Source organism: Colletotrichum jinshuiense, chromosome 6 (assembly GCF_051148585.1).
Source record: "Colletotrichum jinshuiense chromosome 6, complete sequence".
Taxonomy (NCBI): domain Eukaryota; kingdom Fungi; phylum Ascomycota; class Sordariomycetes; order Glomerellales; family Glomerellaceae; genus Colletotrichum; species Colletotrichum jinshuiense.
The window spans coordinates 2,973,380-2,996,387 of NC_139313.1; the positions used below are offsets into that span (position 1 = coordinate 2,973,380).

General features: G+C 54.2%; 5 protein-coding genes across 5 annotated transcripts; 2 read left to right on the forward strand and 3 right to left on the reverse strand.

Annotated features, from left to right (window-relative positions):
• Positions 1-4,684: 4,684 nt before the first annotated feature.
• Positions 4,685-7,921, forward strand: EsH8_VI_000752 (white collar 1; the record flags this gene model as incomplete). The annotated part of the gene is made up of 2 exons (XM_083272005.1): positions 4,685-7,579; positions 7,643-7,921. The coding sequence occupies 2 exons, from the start codon at positions 4,685-4,687 to the stop codon at positions 7,919-7,921; spliced, it is 3,174 nt and encodes a 1,057-aa protein (XP_083127179.1).
• A 1,962-nt stretch (positions 7,922-9,883) lies between these two features.
• On the reverse strand, positions 9,884-11,395 carry EsH8_VI_000753 (NYN domain-containing protein; the record flags this gene model as incomplete). Its single annotated transcript, XM_083272006.1, has 1 exon — positions 9,884-11,395. One exon carries the CDS (start codon positions 11,393-11,395, stop codon positions 9,884-9,886), a length of 1,512 nt encoding a protein of 503 aa, XP_083127180.1.
• A 2,239-nt stretch (positions 11,396-13,634) lies between these two features.
• On the reverse strand, positions 13,635-17,433 carry EsH8_VI_000754 (uncharacterized protein; the record flags this gene model as incomplete). The annotated part of the gene is made up of 5 exons (XM_083272007.1): positions 13,635-14,876; positions 15,319-15,878; positions 15,943-16,792; positions 16,854-16,956; positions 17,015-17,433. The coding sequence occupies 5 exons, from the start codon at positions 17,431-17,433 to the stop codon at positions 13,635-13,637; spliced, it is 3,174 nt and encodes a 1,057-aa protein (XP_083127181.1).
• A 1,719-nt stretch (positions 17,434-19,152) lies between these two features.
• On the forward strand, positions 19,153-20,357 carry EsH8_VI_000755 (ubiquitin-specific protease OTU1; the record flags this gene model as incomplete). Its single annotated transcript, XM_083272008.1, has 2 exons — positions 19,153-19,531; positions 19,585-20,357. 2 exons carry the CDS (start codon positions 19,153-19,155, stop codon positions 20,355-20,357), a joined length of 1,152 nt encoding a protein of 383 aa, XP_083127182.1.
• Positions 20,358-20,610: 253 nt separating this feature from the next.
• On the reverse strand, positions 20,611-22,592 carry EsH8_VI_000756 (Acetamidase/Formamidase; the record flags this gene model as incomplete). The annotated part of the gene is made up of 8 exons (XM_083272009.1): positions 20,611-20,948; positions 21,090-21,332; positions 21,416-21,504; positions 21,608-21,910; positions 22,043-22,273; positions 22,337-22,394; positions 22,447-22,465; positions 22,518-22,592. The coding sequence occupies 8 exons, from the start codon at positions 22,590-22,592 to the stop codon at positions 20,611-20,613; spliced, it is 1,356 nt and encodes a 451-aa protein (XP_083127183.1).
• Between the last annotated feature and the right edge of the window lie 416 nt (positions 22,593-23,008).

Here is a 23,008-nt window from a genome sequence, read left to right on the forward strand (position 1 = left end):
GCCAGGTTCCGGTACGGACGAGTCCGTTGGCAAATCAAATAGGGAAGTACTAGGCGGTGGGCGTGGTTGCAAGGTGGCCGGTTCAGCCCGTCCTTTGGTCATCTTGTCACCGCCACTTTCATTTGGACGCCAACAGTGATGCCGATACGATGATATAAAGGAGTGGTTGTTTTGCAGATAGAAATTTACGCAGATGAGATATGGCTAGTCTTTGTCTTGGAGGGCGTGTGCGATGCTTGTGAATGGGCGTTGTGAAGAACTAGGACTTGACAAATGTGCACCGCTGTGGAATTGCATTAAACATCCGAGCGAGCGATGAAACATGACAGTACGCACATTGCTCCCGACGCTGGACCGCAAGGCGAGAGAGAAACTCACGGTATTTGATCTTGGCCTTGTCTGCTTGGGACAAAAGACCCCCTTGAGAGCCAGAGAGATAGCCGTGGAGACGGAGCCGTTTATTCGGGTCCGACATTTGGTCTTTGATATCTGAAACGCGGCTTTCTGGGGGCGATGACGTAGGGCACCAAGCTCCAGTAGGGGAGTTGGGAGCTGGCGGTAGCGCCTCAGCATTCACCATATCACGTAGCAAACATCGACATCAGCCATTTGGACACTGGAACTGTCCGTCCGTGTGTGGGAATGGTGGGTGATTACGGTCAGCTGTAGAGCCGAAAATTCTCACCAGCCAACCGCAGATGCACGATTGTGAGTCACACACAGGCATCGTCTCTAGAGTATTATTATTATGGGTTCGGAGCATGGAAAAGATTTGGGAGATTTGGGGGGGGGGGGGGGGGGGGGGGGGGGGGGGCGGTGTCAGTCGGTCAGAAGAAAGAAAGGAAAAGAGAAAGGGCAAGGGGAAAACCGAGGGATTGAACCGACTACCACAGCTTGGCCAGGTGACCAAACCTGGTGGGTTAGGCTCGGTTGGGCGCCGCGAGTCTGATTGGTAGGTTTCGGGCTCCTCTGTGAGACGAGCGCTGGCGGCGAAAAAAGACGGAAAATCCAAACATGGGCAAATGTAATTGCCATGCTGCTTGTCAATGCAGTTCCGAGGAGGGGGGAAGGGGGGGGGGGGGGGGGAGCAGATAGGGTGGGGGCCGGCTCAGACTCGTATGCCTCTACCGCCATTACTCGACGAGACGGTCAAGCCACCCACCGACTTTTTCTGGTTTGTTACTTCCTTCTTTCCTAGCTGTCGGCCCAGGCGTTTGGTCTGGCAGGTCCGACCGCCGCCCCTGGCTTGACGGCCTGGGACAGTGGCACTGTTGCCGATATGTCTTGAGAGGAGCAGGCCCTGTATTACCGTGCTGCATCGATCCCGATGATGGATCCTAAATATGGAGATCTGGTAGCACATAGGCTCGTCGTCGATGGATGGTGGCCGCTGTATGGAGTGCACCGTCGACTCACGGGCTAGTGCATCATGAGAGCTCAGGGCTCCAGCACGCTCACACACCCACACACTCACTCACTGTTTCTCTCTCTCCCTCTTTACCTCTCTTTAGCTCGCCGTCGGTAGGCCATGGGAAGCCGTGTATCTGGGTTGCTGGGCCTAGAAGGATTGGGTGCGGTTCCTCAAGATGCAGGTGCAAACCAGAAACGTTTCTGTTCCCTTGTCGCACATATTGGTGCAGGGGTGATAGCTGGAAGACGAAGCGGACAACTGCCGCGCGATTGCCCCCTAGACAGGGAGAGATCCTACTTATTATACAGGTTGAAGGGATTAGATTCCACCCGCACATGACTGAGTGACGGGATTGGCCGTCAAGACAATTTGACCCGGAAAGAAGCATACCTCGATGACTAGAGACAGTGTTGGGAAGCAAGCCGTCTGGCAGACAACACAATTTACAGAATATGGGTTGTCGATCATTACCCCATCCGGGATTCTCTTTGGTTCGTCACATGGCGGAGGCGATTGGCGCATGGTAAGGTGTAGAGTAGCCACGTACCGCAGGGCGGTTTCCTTTGTGTGTGTGTGTGTGGTGTGTGTAGTGCGGATGCGAGCGGGCATTAATCGAGTTTCTATTACTTATTCGGGTAGGAGCGTATCATTTCATTATGTTAAGAGGGCTTGGATGGGGCAAAGGAATGACAGGAGAAAGCGCTTGCGCGAGGCGGGCTGAGACCGAAGGTTTTGAGGCTGTTGCGAGCGATTTAGGTGGGCGGCGATCAGTCCAACGGGTCGAGGACATGCAGATCGCAAACAACAGGCACTTGGTACGGATACGGATCAGGACAGAAGGGGGTTGAGAATGTGTGTAGAAGAGGGACACCAGGCAGCATACGCCTATGCGCCCACCCCCCCACCCCCCCCCCCCCAACATACGCCGCGGCGGTCATATTCCAACGGACACGCTATGGTATGAGCGGCTTAGATATCTATCTATCCTCGTCGAACTAACTACCTACCGCTGAAGATCGTGGCAGAGCCCGATCAACGGCTAAAGGGTAAATATTAGCCCTGTGTAGTAGTGGTGCACAGTTTGAAGAGTGCAGTCTGAAGGACGAAGGGAGGAAGAAAGGGGTGAAGGAGAGTTAGGGAGAGTGAACGAATGAAAGATAGGAAGGGAATGCTAGTGGGATACCAGTACCGTCCCGTCGTCCCTTGGCGTGGACGCCAGCAGGTGGAAGGTGGTGCGATGTGAGATGGGGCCAACGGTTCTTTTGCTGTTCAAGTTTGATGGTAGTGGTGGTGGCGCCTGAGCTGTTTTGGTCTGGTCTGGGGTCGGATGGTTTAGGCTGTCTGAAGATTGGGGGTATGACGAAATTGATTTTTGGCGTGCCAAATCTAAGTTTGAAAACCTCATACACCCCTGCCCTCTATATATTAATCAAATATTATGTAAGCACTGAAGTCGACACGCAGATACCAAGCAAACGTCCGGTGTACGTACCGCCTCATGCTGTGCTGTGCCATGCTGTGCTGTGCTGTACACCAGGATATTGCTCGCAGCCAGCTCTGCTCTGTTATGTAGCGTTTAATTGTTAGACAAGTACATGTGCCTTTCCTTATCACACAACTTGATCCTGCGGAACGCCATTTTGGCTCTTCCAGCACACCGCACTTCCACTGCAATCGTATTGCCGTCTGTCTCCCGCATTCTTCAGGGACGTTTGTGCATCCGCGCCTCGCGGTGTCTTGGCGAGGACAACCCAAAGATGGACAACCCAAATCAACCGGACGATTTCACTGTCTAGCAACTTGAAATCAGTCTACTACCCTTCTTCCCACCGTACCCCAGCTCACACTGTTGAGAGGATAGTGCCGGATGCATCATTCCAACTGCTCGGGTCCATCCGAGTCTAGTATCCAGTAATTAAGCCAGCGCGGCGAGGCAGACGAGGTGAGGGTACTACATTATAGAGGCATGCAGCTAACCGCCCGTTGGGGCTCTCCGCCGAGTGAGTGGGTGTTACCCACAACTTCATTTATTGTCTTGCGATGTTGCAGCTCGTAACGCACGCTTCCTGGCTGTTCATACCTAGATATCGTTATCGTACCTCAAGGACCCTTCGAGGTGCTACAGCTAAGGCATGCGAGTCAAGTGAGGTAGAGAGGTGTCTGTGGGCAATTCTATGCATCTAGTACTGACTATGATGCCTCCCCTGCATTGCCTTGCCCTACAGCAGCCTAAAGTACCCGCCCACGTTGCGTGACAAGTCCAGTTAGAGAGAAACATTGTAGAGATAGGAGACTTTGGGCCTCGATACCTCAGCCTAGTACCAGTTAATTCTCCAGAGCCTTATCCTACTTGACGTGCCTGATCCAATACAATGAAGGGACAAGAAACCTAGAATATGGAAACAAAAAAACCCCGGTGTCGTATGCAGAATAATACAGACCGGATGCACCTCTGTCTCTGCATTGCCTTGTCCATGCTGCCCAGGTCGTCTCTCCCACCCATCGTTTCCTCTGTCTCTCTCTCTCTCTCTCACCCCTTGGGCTAAAGCCAAAGCCAAAGCCAGTGACAGCGACAGCGCCAACACCCAAAGCAATACCCGCGCCAGGGAATACCTCGCCACCTGCAGGAGGTGCCCCAGGGTGCTAGCACTACCTGCGGCCCATGTACTTTTGGTACCACTCCCAGTTCAGCCCCCCTCCTCTCCGACTACCTAACAGTTCCGTATAACCACCAACAACTCCGTCTTCCCTCCCCGCAATAAACCCAACCTGTCTCCTCCACGACTTTCCACCACCTCCAGGCCCTGAGACGACCATTGCCTGACCTTCGACGCAGCGTTGGCTGACAAAAACCCCGGCTACATTCATTTCCATTATAGCTGCCTCGCTTCGCCGACTACCTCGCCTGACGCTCGCTCCGATTCTTCCGCGAAACCTCCGCCAGTACCCATCTATCTGGACGACAATCAATCGCCGTAGCTTGCTTTGTCACGGAGCCGACGCCTCTTTTCTTTCCGCAACCACCCTCCTCTTCATCCTACTCGACATCTCCCAATTTCCGCTACGAAAATTCGGCACTTGAGACGCAGCATTACACCCCCGACCGTATGCACAGGTGGCCCCATTTGAGCCGGCGCCTTGGGAGAGAAAAGTACAAGTTGGACGGCTGAACGACTGAATACGGCTTGACGACTTTTGCACCCCACCAAGACCTGCCGATAAACATCCGCCCGGTATCAACTTGGAAGACCCACGGACACAGATGCGCTTGCCATGGAGGCCTTTTATCCCCAGCTCACTCCACAGGAGCTGCAGCGACAGATGTCGCAACAGACTCAACAACGTCAAATGCAGCGCACAGGTCAGGCCGGTGGCCATAGTTTCCAGCAGATGAGCCAAGGCCATGGCATGCCTATGATGGGCGGCAGCAACGGGGGTGGCGACGGCGGCGATTCTCTCGACGACATCATCCGAGCTAACCACCATGAACTCCAACGCCGCCGTAGCGTACATCAGACGTTTATCCCCCCGAGCCAGAATGGTCAAAACGGGGTCTCGGACAGGAGATTGTCCATGATGGAATTCGGCGCTGGCGACAACCAGCTGATCAATTATCCTTTCCAGAACCCAGCCATGATGGGCGAATTCACAAATATGGCCGGCCAGCTAGGCAACGGCATGGACGGTGGCATGGATGGCAGTATGCCCAACAACGTTGCCAACAGCGTTGGAGGTATGGGCAGCAATGTACCCGGCAACATATCAATACCGGGCTCTCTAGATGCATATGCCAGCCAAGACGGACTGCAGATGTCTCCTACGAATGCCTTCACCACCTTTTCTCCGGACATGATCAGTTCAATGATGCCGTCGAATTTCTCCAACATGTCGGTTCCTACAATGCCTACGACGACTAGCATGAACATGTACGGTCAGGGGCTAATGGCCAATGCCTTTCCGAGCCCTCATGATACAAACACCAACGAACTGTCCATGGACATCGTCGCTGATGAAACGTCCGCAACCGTACCGCAAAGCACTCTCAATACCCCGTTGGACATGAATGACGGTGACAATGATCCCATCAATATGGGCCAGCAATATCAGACACCGACAGACAACACTTCCAGGGCCAGCCATCAGGCCGGGAACTTTGGCCCTGGTTCAAACAGCAACCCGCAGACAACACCATCGTTATCACGCAAGATGTCCAATAACACTAATTCGACGCAGAACTCGTCTCAGTCTCCCAATAACCGGGCATCTTCCATAACGGCGGTGAACCAAATTGCTGCCGTGCCTCCTACCGGAGACTCCACTCCAGCCATGGGGCCTCCGACGCCTCGTGCCGAGGCCAAGGAGAAGGAGAAGAACGTGTACTCTAAGAGCGGCTTCGACATGCTTCGGGCGCTGTGGTACGTTGCGACGCGGAAAAACCCCGAAATTCATCTAGGCGCCGTGGATATGTCCTGTGCATTTGTCGTCTGCGACGTCTCACTCAACGATTGCCCCATTATATACGTCTCCGATAATTTCCAGAACTTGACGGGTTACAGCCGCCATGAAATTGTTGGCCAAAACTGCCGCTTTCTTCAAGCCCCGGATGGCAAAGTGGAGGCCGGCTCCAAGCGCGAGTTTGTGGATGACGCTTCCGTCTTCAATCTGAAGAAAAAGATTGCCGAGGGTCGAGAGGTTCAGCAGAGTTTGATCAACTATCGCAAAGGTGGAAAGCCTTTTCTTAATCTCTTGACCATGATTCCCATTCCCTGGGACGACCCTAACGAAGTGCGATTCTTTGTCGGCTTCCAAATCGACCTGGTCGAGTGCCCGGATGCTATTGCCCAGGGCCAAGAGGCTGGCGGTGTCAAAGTCAACTACAAGCATAGTGATATTGGCCAGTATGTTTGGACGCCTCCAACGGTGAACAACGTTGAGCCTGAAAACGGACAAACACTTGGCGTTGACGACGTGTCTACATTGTTACAACAGTTCAACCCCAAGGGCGTTGTGTCTGACTGGCACAAACAGTCCTGGGACAAGATGCTCCTTGAGAACACTGATGACGTAGTGCATGTCCTCTCTCTCAAGGGGCTGTTCCTGTATCTTTCTCCGTCATGCAAGCGGGTCTTGGAGTATGACGCAACAGAGTTGGTTGGAAACTCTCTTTCAACAGTTTGCCACCCCTCCGACATAGTTCCCGTAACCCGAGAACTGAAGGATGCCACTGCTGGCAATTCGGTCAACATTGTCTTTCGCATAAGGCGAAAACAAAGTGGCTACACGTGGTTCGAAAGCCATGGTTCATTGTTTTTCGAACACGGCAAGGGCAGGAAATGCATTATCTTGGTAGGGAGAAAGCGGCCCGTCTTCGCGTTGAGCCGTCGAGACCTAGAGGCCCACGGAGGTATCGGCGACAGCGAATTATGGACAAAAATTTCAGCATCCGGCATGTTCCTTTTCGTTTCCTCCAACATCCGATCTCTGCTCGATTTGCAGCCAGATAGCCTGATAGGCACGAGTATGCAGGAGCTGATGCGGAGGGAGAGTCGAGCCGAATTCGGCCGGGCGATCGAGAAGGCCAGAAGGGGTAAGATTGTCAGTTGCAAGCACGAAGTTCATAACAGGAGAGGACAGGTTCTCCAGGCACAAACCACGTTGTACCCCGGAGATGCCGCGGACGGCCAGAAACCCACCTTTTTGCTGGCTCAGACCAAACTCCTGAAAGCTTCATCTAGGGCCATCGCACCGGCAGCCACACCCCCTGGAAGCGTGAAATCAAGCTCTCAAGCAAACGCACAGGTCCTGCAGCCCACCAGCAATGCAGATCTGAAGAAGACCGGTCCTATTTCGGCATCTGGTAGTAAAGCCATTCCAGGCTCGCAGGAGGCAGCTCTAGCCGCTGATGACAACATCTTTGATGAGCTGAGGACGACAAAGTGCTCCAGCTGGCAATTCGAATTGCGACAGATGGAAAAGGTCAACAGAATCCTAGCCGAGGAACTGGGCGGTCTACTTTCAAACAAGAAAAAGAGAAAGCGAAGAAAGGGAGTCGGCAATGTCGTTCGCGACTGCGCCAACTGCCATACACGCAACACACCTGAATGGCGGCGAGGACCGAGCGGCCAAAGAGATCTATGCAACAGCTGTGGCCTGCGTTGGGCAAAGCAGGTGAGAAGCGCTGAGCCCTCTATAGTGGATCGATCAGAGGATCACGATGTTAATCAAGAGTAGGTTGGGCGGGTTTCGCCGCGCAACTCATCCCGAGGAGGTGGAAACACCAATGCCGACGCATCGAGCAAGAAGTCAAACTCTCCAATACACTCGTCTCAGCTTCAAAATGAAGCCAAGGCGAGCAGCAGTACACCTGCTCGGCCCAGCGATGGATCTTCTGGCAACGCAACACCTGCCACTACCGTTTCTGTTTCCAAAGGCCACAACAACATGCCCCCTCCAAGCCAGCCTCTTCTCGAAGGAGGCAGTGGCGGTGGCATGACATCCATCCGGGAATGAGGAGGGACTGGTTGATATTTCGCTACCTTTGGGTTTCGTACTCGGTCCAGCCATCCGTATGATCATTTTGATCGCATCCCCCGCCTAATATGCTACTATTCTTTTCCCCCCCCGTTTCTTTGGGTCTTTCACGGCGAAGGCCTAGTATACCCCCTCCCCTTTCAAGACGCGCGCAATCTGTGCCGGCAGATCAGCCGACTTAACTGGCGATTTTACATCTGGTTTTTTCTTTGATTTTTGGAGATTGGTGGGGTTTGAATTATGATCTATAAACAACATTTATGAGGCGTTTCGGGTGAGATTTGGGATACGGAACGCCTCGCTCTTGCACGTGTGGCTTGCAGCCACTACACACATTTGCACCTGGCTAGCACTGATGTCATTTGAGCTCTTCTTTGCACAAGGAGGGAGGGTTAAAGCAACCTTCTTTTTCTAGGGGGTTAGATGTTGTGTCGTCAAGGATACTTGAGCCTCAGTATCGAAGGGCTTCTGTGTTGAGAATTGGCTAGCTGCGGAAGTTTGGGCAGCGCGGGAATGGGTCTAGAAAAAGAAGCGATCAAGCGTTATGAAAGGGTGGGGGTGGAGCGGTGTTTTCTCTCTTTCTCCCCCGCCTGTCTTCCCTTCCTCTCCTGCTATGTATGTTGGAAAGGTGGTCTGGGAGTGAAAGGGCAGCGGTGGTCGTCATTCAGTCATGCTTTGGTCTTAGCCACTTACACACGAACGAGATGTAGTTGAATGGAACAATACCCCACGTTGATATGCAACATCTCTACTCTAGGCTGGCATACGGTTCTAATATCTGGCCTTGTGATAGTGATGCTAGTGGCGCATAGAGACCGACATGGTTGCTTTGCCCCTCCTTCGTCGTTGCGCCGGACGTCGATATTGAGCTACGGACTGTTTGCTCCCGGGAGGGGGGGGGGGGGGGGGGGGGGGGGGGGGGGAGGAGTCGAGTGATCTGGAGGATTGTTAAAGGCATTTACTGCCATGTGGGTAAGCCGATGAGTTGTTCTATAGAGGGACAAGCCGCCGCCCATAGACACACAAATCACTGAAAGGATGCATTCATCATGCAACAACCAATGTAAAAATAATTTGGAAACAGAGGCAGATTACTGCCTCCGGCGTTTATTTTATGATGATTTTATGACACGTGAATTCATCGACGCGTCTCTACTGGTCCAATGCTGCCTTCTATCCTGCCTGCCTGCCCCTGCGTGATCCAAACGTCGTTATCATAGTCGTGGTTTGTATGACGTATGTGCACAAGAAAGACAATTAGACAAAAAAAGCAGGAAAGGGGTATCTGAAATTCGCTCATTCGTTTATTCCCCTCGAAAGAATCCAGACGAACAATGAAACCCAAGTAACGAAAGGTTGCTCTCATGTGAGGTGAAATCTCTTCGTTTGCTCCCGGAAGACATTTTATGCTCATTTCCCCATAGACGAAGCAAAACAGACCAAAAAGACACCAACTAATCCCGCAAACGACAACGCTGACTCCACTGAATCAAGCCCTGAAACCAAACGCTTAGAAAGAACATGTGAGCGAATCCATCGCGAAGACGCCGTGGTAGATGCCAAGACCAAAAGAGACTGCCAAGATGTCGACCGTGTTGATTTTGCCTCTGGAGATCGAAGAACACCAATGTGAAAAAGAATGCGGTGTGTCAACGAGTGCGAAGACCTTGTTTCATGTCTAGACAAACGCCAGCAAGTAGATGGGTGGTTTCAACCGAAGGAGGCAATTTCTTGTTCCCTCCGGATCAAGCTTTGTTACATGCTTTTCTCCCCCAATGTGTGTATCGCATCATGCAGGATACGGGGTCGAGCAGGCTGTCTGTATCCAGTGTATATCAAAGATCTCATTTTCACGCAAGACCAATGTATACAAATTCTGCCACACAAAATTTGACAGTGTGAGTACTACCTTTCGGCGAGTACGCTGTCAAAGAGTTGTGTTCAGTAAAGGTTCCAGCTTGCGCTGTAGGCCACGGTTGGGCAGCCAGTCAACATGGCAGTCTGTCCCTCCATTGTCAGGGAGGTGCTGTAACCCTGCACATGCTGTTGATAGGCCGATCCGGTGAATGACTGCGAAGAAGTATGAGCACTGAAGGACCCAAGTACGCCGCCAGTGAAGCCCCGTTGAGGGGTAGGCGTGGCGATGGGTGGTCCATAGGAATAGACTGTCGTCGTTTGAACTGGTCGGGCGACCGGCGTGTCGAGTGCTAACCAGGTACTGGCTGTCTTTTGGGTGGTTGTTTGCTCAGAAAGATAGCCCGAGGAGTTGAAGAACTTACTCTGCTTGCTCTTCTTGGTACTCGTGCGTGGTCCCGTAGCAGATTGGGTAGACCGAGCGGAGCGCTTGTCCACGTGGTTGGGGTCACGCATATCCCAGACGAAGCTGTCCAGGTAGTGATGGCTCACTCGACCAGCCCATTCCTCATTGTTGAGAAAGGAAGGATCTCTCCAGCGGCCTGAGGCGCTTCCCCCGTAGGAGTACACCTCAACGACCCAGCCGTTTCTCAGAGCCTTTTCAGTGTAGACCCGAAACCCTTCTGAAAACTCGGCTTGATTTGCGTCTCCGGTAACGACAACCATGACGCCGGGGTTGCCAATGGTGTCGATGATGCTGTCAGACATGCCCAAATGAATCGCCTCATCAACGCCTTGCTCGCGCATCTTCATTTTCCGAAGACCTCGGTACCCATCTTCAGAGTCGGAAGAAGAATTCGGATTGTAGGTCGGAGCTTTGGGCACCCGGCTGTAAACCTTTGTGGCGTAGCCGTTTTGTTGCGCATGCTGAAGATACACTGGCTCGGAACCCTCCTCCCTTCTTGAGCCGGCAATGAAGCGCTTCACAACCGGCCTGTCCCGCTCCAGCACTTGCTGCAAGGCAGAAAGGCTAAAGTCTGCTGGGAGGTTCTCGTTCCTATCCATGTTGAGAATTTTCTTGAGAGTGTTGTAGTAGCCAATGCTAACGTTGGAACCGTCAATAAACACATGGAAACCCTCGGCGTAGTTCTTTGGGAACTGATGCCGGAGCTTTGCATCATGGGTACCAAAGCGATCGAAGAGGCGAGCCGAGAATGTCTTCTCCGGAGAGAGACGGGTTCTCTTAGTTGTTTGCTTCTTCAAGAGACGCTCACCAGCAAGATCCAGGCCATCTGTCGAGGGCGGAAACGTGGTTGATTGGGCGGGAGGGGTTGCGGGAGGCGTGGTGATGTCAGACAAGGCTGCGCCGCCTTCACGAGCCACGGTGGGCGAATCAAAGTCTCCTTTGAAAGAAGCCGAGTCGGAATGGCTGGTGGCATCACCCGATATTTCAGAGGGAGCCGGCGATGGAGGGAGAGCAGCGATTGCGTTGTAAGACGGTTTCTGAACGCCATTGGCCTTGGGCTTGGCCTCGGGCTTGAGGTCAGTCTTTGACTTCTTGGTGACGACCAGCGTCTTCTTGTCAACCTTTCCAGCCATCGTTTGTCGGATGAGCTGATCTGGGATGAAGAAAAGAACACGAGAGCTGGAAGATGAGCTCAGTGTCTGAGATTTCTGCTCGGACGAAGAGGGAAGCGGCCGAGGAAGGGTTTCGTTTTTAGCAGAGGCGGGTGGTGCCTGGTGACATTGAAACAGGGCAAAGATCTCTGAGAAGTTTCCAAGCGAGGTGGACGAGGATGAGGACGACGGTAAAGTGCTGGGAAGACTCTGTGCAGTCGAGGTTGTTATGACAGGACTGGGCGATGGATGTCTCTGACGAGGTTTTCTGCGGGAGAGGATTGCGGACGCCATCTTGCCAGCGTATTTATTACTTTTATCATGGAGAACTGTATAAAGTTGGCAGTGTTCCTGATACCGTGAAGCTTGTCGCCGAGGTCAGGTGAGAACCGTAGAAATAACTGTATGGTAGGCGGCGGGATTGGTGCAAAATGTGATTAACTCTGGTGTCAGGCTGGTTGACACGACCGTTGAAGCCAAAATGGCCGTTGACAAAGTCTAAAGATTTTAATGGTGGATGTATCGGAGATGTGTGTTGTGGTAGATGACTCTTATCGTGGCCCTGGTGGACAGGCGTGCGACTTGGGTGGCGTTGGGTCGGTTCCGTTCCGAGCCCTCTTTCGAAAGACGGATAATGCTCTTGGGGAAAATGAAAGCACCCCCAAAGCAAGGCAGAAAAGAGCTGTATATGCCTCGAACCAAAACTATTTGCTTGTACCTCACCGGCACATGGGGAAGATGAAGTAGAAAGGGCACGAAAAGACAGTGGGTCAAATAACAGCCAAAGGAAGGGAGTTTGTTGGCCCGATGTGATACCAAATGAAGTGGCGACGCAGGACGGAGAGGATGAAGTGAAATGAAGAAATAATGATCATCGGGACGTGATCGGAACGTGATCGGGGCCGGGGTCCTCGAGGGCTTTAAGGGCGAGGCGTACCAGCAGTATGCGATAGGGAGGGAGGTAAGAAAGTTGGGGTAGTGGTGAAAGGAGGAGAGAGAAGGTGAGGTAGAAATGGAAGGTTGAAGTTGGCGAGTCGTCAACGTCAGCAGTTGGCCGCGCGCTTGAGGCACGATTAGCGTGTGTCCGGTCAAAAGAGGCCCAATTCTCGCCAGTGCGGCAGTGCCGGTCAGGTATTGTATCGCAAGTCGGTCAGTGTAGGTACAGACAATGGGGTCAGGAACGGCCGGTCCCCAATGGCTGGGCCCGTCAATGCCCGTTAGGCAGGCAGACGCAGGCACTTTGAGCCCAAGGGGGCGAATCAGATCTGCACTAGCCTACCCGGGGCTCGCCGTTAATACCCTGGCGCAACGCTTGTGAGCAGGCAGGTAGGTGAGTAGGACAGGACAGGACAGGGGTCCCAGGGCAAAGGCAAAGCGAAAGCTGACAGGCTGGGAGGGAGGAGTAGGGGGAGAGCCAGTCACACTCACTCAACGGCCCAGCCCAGCCACGGGCACCCATCGCACCGAATGGCATGGCATCGCGTCGCCTCGTTTCGACTGCTCCGTCCACGTCGTCTCCGTCCACGTCGTCTCCGTCCACGTCTTTTCCATTTCATCCAATCCCGTCGGTTGCACCCGGGACGAGACTCACCACGTTCTTCGGTTTGATTCATCAAGCTGTACTGCACTGCACTGCTGCCCCCTCGGGCACACTGAGCAAGGACTATTGCGACAGCTGTCAATGTGGGGTTTACCAGAATCGACTTTCGGCGCCACCTTGAGATGAAACACGACTGCCGCCAGCCAGACTTTCCTTCTTTATCCCAGACAAACAAAAGAATATACCATCAGAGGACAAGGGCCGAACAAAGACACACAAAGCTTGCCCGAGTCTCATCGTGTTTTTGCTGGACCGCGGCTACATCGTCAAACATCGTGAGCGCTTCTTGGGAAACAGGAATTTGTTGCAGCCCGCCATGGTATCAAAATCACCACATGCCCCCACATACATGGAGAGACCCAGCCCTCTTCCCTCGACTCCGCCTGTCTCTGCAATTTTGAGTATTATTGATGTACAGTGTATCGTGGAATCCCCTTTAATAGTATCTGATACAGTGAGCCGTTGGTTCCCGTGAACTCCCCAAGTCAAAAGGTATCACAACAGTCCGATCCGCCAAAACTCCTCGTCCGTCCTACCCGCGAGGCCGTGCATATCCTGCTGCCCCTCCGAGAACGACGACGCAGTATCAATCACGGCTCTCGTCGCCCCGCGCGGCGGCCCTCATCCGCCGCGAGGCTTGGAAGACCGCAGACTGGCGTGCGCGTGGTAAACTTCCTCGAGATAGTTGGCCTTCTTGGCCTCTTCGGCCCTCTCGGCCGCCTCCTCGCGTGCCTTTCTCGACTTGACCCGAGTAGCCCGCTGCTCTGCCACGAGCCTCTCATGCTCGTCCAGGCCCTCCTCCTCCCGCATGCGACGCGTCTCTTGGGCGTGGCTCTTCCAGTAGAGAGCCCAGGAATCGCTCGCCCAATCGCGCAACTCTTCCTGCGTCTTCCCCTTGGTGATCTCGTCAATGACCATTTTGGTTTTCAATTCCTTCTGCTTTGCGACAGAAAAGGCCTTGGCCCGGGTGGTGCGTTCCGACAGCCATTCCGGGTTGCTCTTAGCAAGATACGCGAGGCTGTGGCCCGAGTTGGCGTTCTCCGGTGCGAGCCCGTGGCCGGGGCGGGCGACGGGCGGTGTGGTGAAGAAAATAATTCTGCCGCTCTCGTCCCTGTTGTACTGGCTGCGCACCTCCTCTGGGATCTGGTCGTTGATGTGGTCGGGCAGAACAAAAACCTCAGGGGGCCGTGGCGGGTTGTAGGCGTTGTTCGGCTGCATGGCATTGGGTGTAGACGCCATGGGGGTGCGGGCTGCAGCTGGGTGAGGCTGCATTTGATGGTGGTTGAAGGTCTGGCCCAAAGGATTTGCTGGCATCATTTGTGGATGCATCTGGTGGTGCTGGTGCTGGTGCTGGTGCTGCTGGTGCTGCTGGTGCTGTGGGACAGGCGCTTGGGCCTGCTGGTACTGGGGTGGCGGCGGCGGCGGCTGGTGGTGCTGCTGGTGCTGCTGGTGCGGGAGCTGGTGCTGGTGCTGGTGGGGATGGTGCTGTGGATGCTGTGGGTGCGGGTGCGGGTGCTGGTGCTGCTGGTATGGGCTTGGCGCGAATCCCTGCTGCTGATACATGGGACGGATGGGCTGCTGCGGAGAGTGAGACGGCTGGTGTGGGATTTGGGGTAAAGGGACCGGTGTCTGATGCGGCACCGCAACAGGAGATGCTGACGCATGCTGAGGTGTATACTGCTGGGCGTACATGGCTGGCGACGGAGACGGGGCGGCTCCCATGCCGTGGCCGTACGGCGTGGGAGGGTTTCCCATCGACATGTCGCTCGGCGTCTGGCGCATGGCTTGAAGCACCGAAGGGCGTCGCGCGGCGTCTTGGGCCATTGGTGGCGGCGAAGGCGTCGGCTCAGGCGGAGGAGATTCCTGCATCAACGCATACCTGGTCAGTTCATGCAATAGAGACGAGGTGAGGCGGGAGACCCAGAGAATGTGAAAGGAAGAATAAAATAAAATAAAATGGTAGGAAAATGTGACGTGAACAAAGTGTGGAGGGTGTGGAAAGGAACGCAAGTTTTGTGGGAGTGGTTTGAGACGAGCTGCAGGGTGTTGTTATTGTCCCCCACGCGTCGCTCCCTTTATCTACCTGTACTGGATAACCGAAAGAGAAGGCGTGAGGGTGTGTGGTGTTGTTGGAGGCTCGAAAATTTGTCCGCCCACACACATACACCCAGGAGACGGCACGATAAGGCTATGTGCGTAGATGGAAATGGAGGGCAGGCGATGGGAGTGAGTAGCGAGCCGGAAGCCGGTTCGAGAACGGTGTGAAGGAGGGGAAAACAAAAGAAATCAATCCATCGAGACTTACGTTTGCTTCTCGTGGTCGCCGATGCACGGCACCAATAATTGGTGGTGCGTTTGCAGCTCCCCACGTCGGCTTGGGCAGTTCATCCGTTTCCCTCGCGTCGGCCTGCAGCAGGTGTTTGATCGGACTGGGCACTTTCCTCAGCCGCCGCGGCTGATCAAATAGAACCATCTCATAGTCCTTCTCGCGCACCTCGTCAGGAACGCAGCTGGCCCACGTTTTAATCTTGTTGAAGCGGCACGTCGCCTCGTTGTACCGGGACTCGCACACGTACACCTCCTTGTCCCCCGGCAGTCCGCGCGGCCGGCCCTTGTTGAAGCGCGTCACAAACATGACAAAACAGCGGTCGTGTACTTCCTCGATCTGGTGGTCACGGTATTGGCCTGTCTTGGCCACCTCGTTCTCGAAGAAGTGTTTCTCGTACCTGTGCACAGTCTGCTCAGGTCGATAATACCAGCAGGCGTTGATCCACCGTTGGCCAGCGCGGTCCTGCCAGGTGCGGAAGATTTGGGCGACGATGGGCTTGGCCATGTCGTTGACGTTGCGGATATGCACCCAATCACCTGTGGGATAGCCGTTAGACAAAAGTGGCCGCCAACTCTTTTCCAGATCGGACTCAAGACTTACCAACTTTCCACGTCTGGCCGTTGTGCTGAATCTCGGACAACGGCAGCTTACCATCCTCGTCTCGGAACTCATCGTCGGGTCTTGCCTTCTCCTGTGCGACCATCTCATGTGCTTGCTTTTGCAACTCGACGGCAGCTTGGTAAATATCACTGCCTTCCTCATTGTACTCCTTGGCGTTGCCGAACATGATATCGATATCCTTCAAAACATCGTCAACGGTCGAATACTTCTTCCTCTTGGCCTTTCTTTTGATGTTGTCCAGTGCAATGGGGTTGCTGATGACTTGGTAGTAATCCGGATTCATCGTCTTGTCAGGAAGCTTTTCGAACGGGCCGATGAGCAAGTCGCCGTCGTCCGACTTGAACTTGCGCAAACCCTTGATCACGTTATGAACCCGGGCCTCGAGGGGCGTCAAGACTTTGGGAGGACGGCCCCGCTTCTTATGCTCGTCATCCTCTCTGGCTTCATCAACCTGGCGCTTCGTAAAAGAAGTTCTGCCTCGCCTCCTGTTACGACGACGCCTTCCATCATCGTCTGAGTCATCGTCGTCTTCGTCCTCCTCCTCCTCCTCGTCTTCTTCTTCCTCCTCATCTTCTTCAGACTCAGCCTCTGGAGAAGATTCCTCAGCGGGTGGGAGTTCACCCAAGTCTGGCAGCTCAGCCTCCTCTGGCTTGATAGTAGCCTTGGTGACGAGTTTCTGCAGCTCTTCCTTGAGCAGGTCTCGGATGACAGTGGCGCTTTTGAAGATGGCAGAAGAAGATCGGTTGTACACCTGTGCGTTGTGGCAGATCTGGGCAACGTCACGGACGAACTCGGAAAACTCGGTATACTGCTTTTTCTGGATCTTGTGCTGCAGGTTGTTAACCAGTTGGGTTCGGTCATCAGAATATCCCTCGAGCGGCATGACCTACACGAATCGTGCTGAATGCGATGGGGTTCTCAATGATCTCGAAATAGTCGGGCAATTGTCGCTTATTCGGGATGCGCTGGAAACTAGCCGCCCACCATTCGCCACTACAGCACCAATTGTCAGTATCTTAATGAGCAGGTAATTTGCCAGGCCGAAACGTACTCTGCGTCCTTATGGTTGCTGAGGGTCGAGTTGAGAGTCTGGATGACATCCAAGAGGTCGCCAGGCTCGGATTCTACGGGTGATACGGCGCCGTCATCGGGGTCTCCGTCCGCATCGGCGTCTGCGTCGGCATCAGCATCGGCATCGGCATCTCCATCGGCGTCCGCGTCCGCGTCTGCATCTACATCGGCTTCACCGTCCGCGTCCGCGTCGACATCTGCGTCGGCACCTGGGTTGGCGTCGACATCCATTTTCTCGGGAGCGTCCGTCCTCGCTGTGACAATTGCTTCGGCTCTGTTGGAATCGGAAGCGTTGGCATCGGCAGTGTTGGAGTCTAGGGCATCTGTCATCTCGACATCGTTGGCGACTTTGGCCTCGATGGACTCGCGCACTTCGGGCGCGTCGCTGCGCGTCGACATGGTTTCCTCCACCTCTCGAGGTCGCAAATAAGGCGGCTGGACTTTGCTTCTCCAAGGACAATTGGGGGCGCAAGGGATCAGACAAGGTACTGGGCCCTCTGCTTTGGAAAGCCCGGGTAAAATACGGGGTTGAGGTCCTGTGTCGCAACGGTCAAATTTTCGAGCACGAGTTGGTTCGGACTGAGGAATTGGAGGTTTGCGAAAGCAGTGAGACGGGAGCTGGGCCGGGGTGCAACGGGTACAAGTGGTGCTGAGAGGGGTGTTAGCATGGAAAGGGCCCGGGGCTTGCCGTGCCTCGTTTCGGGCCCACCTCGGCTAACTGATATCTTGTGAGTGGCCGGTTAAACGAACGAGAGTCTAGACTCAATGTCGGTCGACCTTGCCTGCACTTGAAGTGAAGGGGGCCACTATGCAGTCCTACCATCAAGTGGTTTTCTTTCTTCACTCTGGCAGTTTGCGTGCCAGCAATAATAGTAGCGGGAGCGGACAGCAGACAGCACTTATTTTCGAGTAAAGTTTGTTAATTAGTCCACCTGCATATGCATGATCCTGTTGAGAGAAAGTAAACGGTTGACAACACAAGCATTCTTTCTTTCTTTCTTTCTTTCCTTCTTATAAGTCGACTCAGTCTCCTCTGCATCCAAGAAGCCACAAGATATGATGGCCGCCCAGAGCGAATTCAACATGATACGCCGTTTTGCAGGTCTCAAATGTCGCCCTGTAGCATGGGCCTGGGGCTTCTCAAATCCCAAACCTTTATTTCGTTAAGTTGCTGGCTTCCATTGTTCAAAGGGGGACTGGGTCTTGATGAAGCCCAATCCCACAAATTCACAACGCAATGATTACAAGTGCAGGATATCCACATGCGCCTAAATGAGAGCTCAGTGCAGAAAGATGACGTGGGCGGCTATGACAAGGGAACAGCAATGAAGTCATTGTCACTGGCGCATCGGCACTGGACAACGCAGCTCAGTATTTATCGGAGTAGTTCTCCACCCAAGATCAAGTGAAGCCACCACATCTCCAACCCCAGTACTCTATACAACGTCATTCTTGAATTCCCCTGGTTAGACAGCCTCCTACTAAACGCCAAACATACTCGGCAGGATACAGATCTGGCCTAGTTACATATTCCAAGCATCTCGCCATTATAACGCTCAGACCCGTGATTTTGTTGTTGCAGCTTCAACATCACGCGCCCAGCCACGCCGGCGCCGCTTTTCTGGAACTACTGAATAAGCGAAGAAGCTTCTAGCGCGTCTCAGCACCTCATCAGCAATCATTGCGCTGCGAGTCACATCACCTTGGGGTTCGGTTTGTTCCACTCCATTATAACGTTCTTGCTTTATTAGCTTGCTGCTTTTCGTTCGAACCAGGCTCATTCCAAGGATTGTTTGAGCCGCCAGCTCCCATCCTCCAGCCCCAACCCAGCCACGTTGCTCTCGGCCCCCAATCACTCTCGTGTTCCCTTGCGATAAGATTAACGAACCCCTCCGTTGGGCCCCGCCGTTCCAACAACGGCCACTCGGTGCCCACCGGCTGTCTTCCGGGTCCGTCTCCGGCTGAGCTGATCTCTACCATTCACGCTACTTCCGAAACTGTGCCCTTTGTTGGATTTCCTTTGCCATTCAACCCCAACCTGTCGGGTCCCGGTCTCACCTTTGTTCGGACAACCAACGTCTCATTTACGCCCTCATCTAACCACCACACCGTAACACCATGAGAGCCAGATACAAGGGCCCGGGAGGCACCGGCGTGGTCTCGCTCGAGGATACTGCCACTGTCGGCGATCTCTTCAACGAAATCAAGGATAAGACAGGGATCGCCGAGTTCAGTCTCAAATACGGCTGGCCTCTCCAGACTCTGACCCTCGACCAGAAGGACGCAAACGCCAAGGACTTGGGCCTCAGTGGACAGTCTTTCAGCATTGAACCAGCCCAGCACCGTTCCATGACACCGCCGCCTGCGGCTCCCCCGGTCTCCTCCCGGGGCCCTGATGTAGATGGCCCGGCATCCAAGAAGGCCCGCCTCGACCCAGCGGCGGACGCTACTCCATCGGAGATTAGCATTCCCTGGCCGGAGCGCGAGTCAACGCTGCGTAAGTCTCCAGTCCGCCACTCGCATCATAATCCTCATCTGATAACCCTCCAGTCCTCCGGGTCATGCCCGATGACAACAGTTGTCTCTTCACTGCCTTTGGCGGAGCCATCCCCGGCAAGCAGCTTGAGGCCAAGGAGCTCCGCAAAATGGTTGCAGACTACATCCGCCAGCACCCCGACGACTACTCCGAGGCCATCCTGAGCATGCCCGTGGACAAGTATTGCCGTACCATTCAGGACCCCGAACGCTGGGGCGGCGCCATTGAGCTGGGCATCTTTTCGGATCTCTTCGACCTCGAGATCGTGGCCTTCGACGTCAAGTCCCAGAATCCGCTCAAGTTCGGCGAGAACAAGGACTCACGCTGCATCCTCGTCTACTCGGGTATCCACTACGACCGCATCGCCTGCAGCCCCTCGGAGCCGCCCTACACCCACTCCGACCTTCCGCCCGAGCTGGACCGCACCAACTGGAGCACCTCCGACGACGAGATTCTCGAAAAGACCCGCGAGCTCATCCGCAAGCTGCACGAGATGCACTACTTCACCGACACGGTCGAGTTCCTGCTGCGCTGCACTGTCCCTGGATGCGACTGGCTCGGCAACGGCCAAAAGGAGGCCAACAAGCACGCTCAACAGACGGGGCACATGGGCTTTGACGAGATCAAGGATGAGCCCTCGCGCGGCGCCGCGGCGAATACCGGCGACAATGCCCTGCGCAAGTGCAACGCTCCCAACTGCGATTGGCTCGGCACTAGTGCGGCTGAGGCCAGGACTCACACGGGCGAGACAGGGCACACGTCTATGACTGAGATTCCTGACTTTTGATGGCATGTTTGGAGGATTTGCGTGACATGGCAGGCCGGAGTTGGTGGCACAGGGTTTTGGGACCATGGGGTTGTGGTTATGTGCGTAAAGTCAGGCGGTGGTAGCAGGCGCCGGGGCGGCTCAGACTAGGTTTTTCAGCGTTCATATCCCGTACACAGATGAACTACGAACACGATGAAAGTTCGTCACTAAGCTGACTCCGACCCCGCCTAACTACCGTAACACCTCCGATTTTCCTACGGAGAAAGCACGCTCAGGTACCCCCCATGATCTTATCCTTCACCCCTTCCACAGCACTCTTCTTATACGTCAACCCACCACCGAAGCTATGTTCGCTATTCTCACCTCCCTTCTCGATTTTCCCCTCCGTGACGCCCGTCGCGAAGGCGCAGCTGCCCATGTCTCTCTTTTCAACCTTTCCTGCGGCGGGGGAGATGTCAAAGTCGAAAATGTCCATGGGCACGCCGATCGTCGTGCACGCGTTGGGGATATCGACAATGCCAGCCACGTGGCCCTGGATTGGCGCACAGGACATGAGGAGGTAAGCCTGGTAGTCGCTGTAGCCGAAGCGACGAAGGTATTCGATGACGCCTGTTTGTTGGTTGTTCAGCCCATGATCTTCCTACACTCCCACCATCATTGTCAAGCTTTCCGGTTGTTCGGATCATGACCCAAGGTTGCCGCTTAGGGTAGAGCAAAACAAGGCTGGAAAGGCAACCGGGGGTGACTCACGCAAGCTCGTCTGCCTATACGCGACGGTGACGTCCATATAATGCTGCTTTCCATGCTCGTCAACCGAAAACCCCTCAAAGTAAATGTGGCGACCGGGGCCGAACTGTGGCTCGACGGGGCCCGGGATGTAGATGGGCGACTTGAGGCCAAGATCCGCGACGCCGTTCTTGATGACCTTAAAGTTGATTGTGATGACGCCCGCCATCTCAATGGCGCCGCAAAAGGAGATTTCTCCGTCGCCCTCTTCCCCCCCCCTCGATGGTCAGCACAGTCTGATACTGGAAGAGCGAAAGCAGCACCGGGGTAACTGGTCCGGTTCAACTTACGGGAGAAATGCAGATCGCCCACGCTGAACTTAGCGCCGGGAACGTGGACAGGGAGATAAACCTTGCTGCCTCTGCTCAAGTTCTTGATACTATTCCCAGTGTTAGCGAGCTTCTGGCATTATCTTCTCCGTCTCTTCCCTGACTACTACTACGGGCCATGACTTTTCACAGGAATGCAGGAAATCCACTCACTCGCAGTTTCCACCATGTTCAGGCCGTCCAGGAATTGTCCTAGCTCCTTCTTTGCCGACTTTCTCTTTCAAAGTAGCGTCCGCACTGCCGGCATGGACGTTGACCGGCTCAGGCGGCTTCGCGACGTCTCGCTCGAGCTTGTTGGCAGCGATGAGTTCCCCTTCGCGCGTGTTCCATGTCTCGAGCACCTCAGCCGAGGGTGCGCACCCCAGGATGCCTGGGTGGATGAGCCCGGCGAATTTCACGTGCGGGATGTGTCGCGAGCTGCAGTAGATTCCTTCAAAGTCCCAGATGGCTTTTGCACTGTTTCCTCGTGAATCGAATCGCCGTGTCAGTCAGCTATTCAAGGAGCAGTCATTTGTAAAGGCATACATGGAAAAGGAACATTATCTGTCTACCATGAACGAGCGAGAGTGAGAAGACGTGAAAACTTACGCCGTGGGGTAGATCTCATCCAGGAACCCCCCGCCGTTGTTTTTGTCAAAGACGCCCGTGAATCCCCACGGTTGGTCCTCGAAGGGCTGCACATCCATGATTTCCACCAGCAGTAGATCTCCGGGCTGAGCGTCTTCGATTTCGAAGGGGCCACTGAGGTAGTGGATCTTGGTCAAGTCGACATTGAGCATGTCGTCCGCTGAGTCATTGTTGCCGATTTGGCCACCAGTCCTAGAAGCGTATGAATGAGCATGGTGGGTGATATCTGTTGAAGGCGCACGGAAGGTTGATTACCAGTCTACACATTCGATCTTGACGGTCTCGCCATTCTTGATGGTACCACTAAAGGGGACTTGAGGCAGGTCAGTCAAAATTCCCAACGTGAGCTCCAAGTCTTGTCTTACTATCAGGGTGCCATCTGTTCTGGAACGATTGTCAACATTTTCTTCCATTATAGAAGGCTAGTTGTACTTACATGCAGGCCTGGCTGCTCAGAAGCCGGCTTCTCGAAGCTGACTTTGTTAGCCGATCGAATGCCAGTCTTGCCCATCGTGGAGTAATGCGTGGAAAGGTGATTGGTTTGAGAAGCAGATTAAATTTTAAGACATTGGACTGGGCCGTTTCTTTGGACAGTTGAAGAGTTGGGTCATCCCGATCAGCCCGGCCCTCCTAGATATACATGCGTCCAAGCCAACGTCCCCAAGCTACCCCGCCCTGGTCACCTAGAAGCTGGTTATTCCAGCAAATAAGACACCTCGCCTGTCTTGGTCGGTTATCGATTGAAGTAAGGTATGGCATGATACGAAGGGTGGCTGTAGATTAGGTTGTGCCGGCGCCGGGAGCAGTGCGGAGAAGGGTGCAGCTTGGAGCTCGATAAGAACTGCCCCAATACCTACCGTAAGAGGCTTGTATCTGACAACCCCCGCATTGACCCCGCCGCCGGCCGATTCCAACACCAATCAATCG